Source organism: Poecilia formosa, unplaced genomic scaffold (genome assembly GCF_000485575.1).
Source record: "Poecilia formosa unplaced genomic scaffold, Poecilia_formosa-5.1.2 Scaffold404, whole genome shotgun sequence".
Lineage (NCBI taxonomy): Eukaryota > Metazoa > Chordata > Actinopteri > Cyprinodontiformes > Poeciliidae > Poecilia > Poecilia formosa.
In genome coordinates this window covers 462699-464772 of record NW_006800343.1, presented here as the reverse complement: position 1 = coordinate 464772, position 2074 = coordinate 462699, and the positions used below count along the sequence as shown (strand labels likewise).

General features: G+C 37.5%; 1 protein-coding gene across 1 annotated transcript in view; it reads right to left on the bottom strand.

Moving 5' to 3' along the window:
• LOC103154881 (tubulin beta chain) overlaps nucleotides 1-872 on the bottom strand; it is a 6495-nt gene extending 5623 nt beyond the window's left edge. Inside the window, exon 1 of the mRNA XM_016663086.1 lies at nucleotides 777-872. Within this exon, the coding sequence (XP_016518572.1) occupies nucleotides 777-833 (57 nt within the window). The 5' untranslated portion in view covers nucleotides 834-872. The remainder of the gene's footprint in view (nucleotides 1-776) is intronic.
• Between the last annotated feature and the right edge of the window lie 1202 nt (nucleotides 873-2074).

Below are 2074 nucleotides of genomic sequence, written 5' to 3'. Positions count from 1 at the left end.
TGACTGGGCCCTCTGTGACTGGGCCCTCTGGCGGGGCCCTCTGTGACTGGGTCCTCTGTGACTGGGTCCCCTCTGACTGGGCCCTCTGACTGGGCCCTCTGTGACTGGGTCCTCTGTGACTGGGTCCCCTCTGACTGGGTCCCCTCTGACTGGGCCCTCTGTGACTGGGTCCTCTGTGACTGGGTCCCCTCTGACTGGGTCCCCTCTGACTGGGCCCTCTGACCATCTCAGTGTTTCACAGCAGCTAAAAACAAACTGAACTACATCCTATAATCTTATCCTCACATTTTAATGGTTAAAAACCACAAAAATAAATTTACTTTTAGATTTAATAAAATAAAATCCCGTTTATTTACAGTTTACAAATTCAGTATTAACAGAGTTAAACTGGAGGAAAACTTTTATTTTAGAAAGATGAAGTATTGTATTCGTGTTTAAAACTTTACATTTTCAGCTGAATAATTTAAATTTGTAGTTTTAATGAACAATGTATTTACTATTCTGTTATTTTTTCTTGCAGTGAAGATAGAAAAATGTATTTTAATCATTTAGTCTTATTATTTTATTTACTTAATGTTGTAGTTTGAGTTGAAGTTTAAAATGTTTTTCTGCAGAGGACAGATTAACTCATCTGAACCAGGTGAGTTGGAGACCCGAACCCAGCAGAACTCAGAGTTACGATATTAATTATTGATTTCATTAGCAGGAGAATAAACTTGGAATCATGAAAACTATTAAAATAAAACCCTAAAATTTAACTTAAATCGGGTCCAAACCTTGGTTCCGATCTGGTTCCCGCACTGCCCCGCCTGGATGTGAACGATCTCCCTCATTATTTTTCTGGTTTTTCTGCGTTTCTCCTCCGGTAATGTCGCTCTGTGAAGCTCCGGGCGCGCGCACCTTTATCGCCTCCTCGCGCCGCCATGCGCGTTCACGAGGCCGCGCCCTGTGCAGGCGCGTGCGGGGTAGGGGATCGGGGACCCACTGGATCCCAGTCTGACAGACCAGCTGGTTCCCGAAACAGTAGAGAAACTAGTTTCTTTAAAAAAGTGAACATTTAGGAGTAATTTTACTAGATTTATTACATTCATTACTTTTACTTCAGTAATTTTATCATAGTGTCGCTTTTCTTACCTGAGTTAAATATCTGATTCTTCTACCGGCTGGGAAACTGAATGAAGAACAAGTTTATGTTGAAGTGAGACCTCCTGTCTCTACACCAGCTTTGTTCAAATATTTCTATCTCCTGATCCATTTAGAGATCAATAAATCACAGTAAATATTAGATATTATCACTGGAGGAACTTTATCTCTATGTTAGTTTTAGTTTAATCAGTTTTGTATTGAGGATATTTTATTTAGAAATAGTAATAATTTATTGTATTATTTTTTCACTTTGAAATGCCAGAAACTGCAAATAACTGCACATTTTTATACTTAATATTTTTGTTTTCCTGATGAAAACATTTTAATACTAAATTAAATGTTATTAATAACTCAGGGGTTGCCTTTTTTTTTTCTTTAACCAAATTTGATTTTACTGTTGAGTAAATTTTTGGACAAATACGTTTTACTAGTAATTCTAGTTTTTACTACAGAATAATGTCTCTACTCTTTTACCCTCTGATTCTAACTAGTAACATTTAAATAATCTTTATAAGTTGGACTTCTTATAAAATTGGCTTCATATTTGACGTGTTGCTACTTTTACTAGAGAATCATTCCTGTAGTTTTCTGTCATGATGTTATTTTTATTCTTCTCTTCTGGATTTTCACATAACTTTATATTTTAATGTTTTTTACTGAGGTTTTTGTTTCTTCCAGCCAAACAGGCGATGTTTATCTGCTGCATCCAGTTTGATTCACTTTATAGAAACATCAAAATGTTGTTGTGAGGATTTGAGTTTTCTTTGTGTTTGTTTAGGTTTCTGTGTCTGAGTCTCCATCTTGTCTCTCTAACCCGTTTCCCTGATCAGGTTAGAGAGGTGGGACTAAACACAGGTAGGACTAAACACAGGTGGGACTAAACACAGGTGGGACTAAACACAGGTAGGACTAAACACAGGTGGGACTA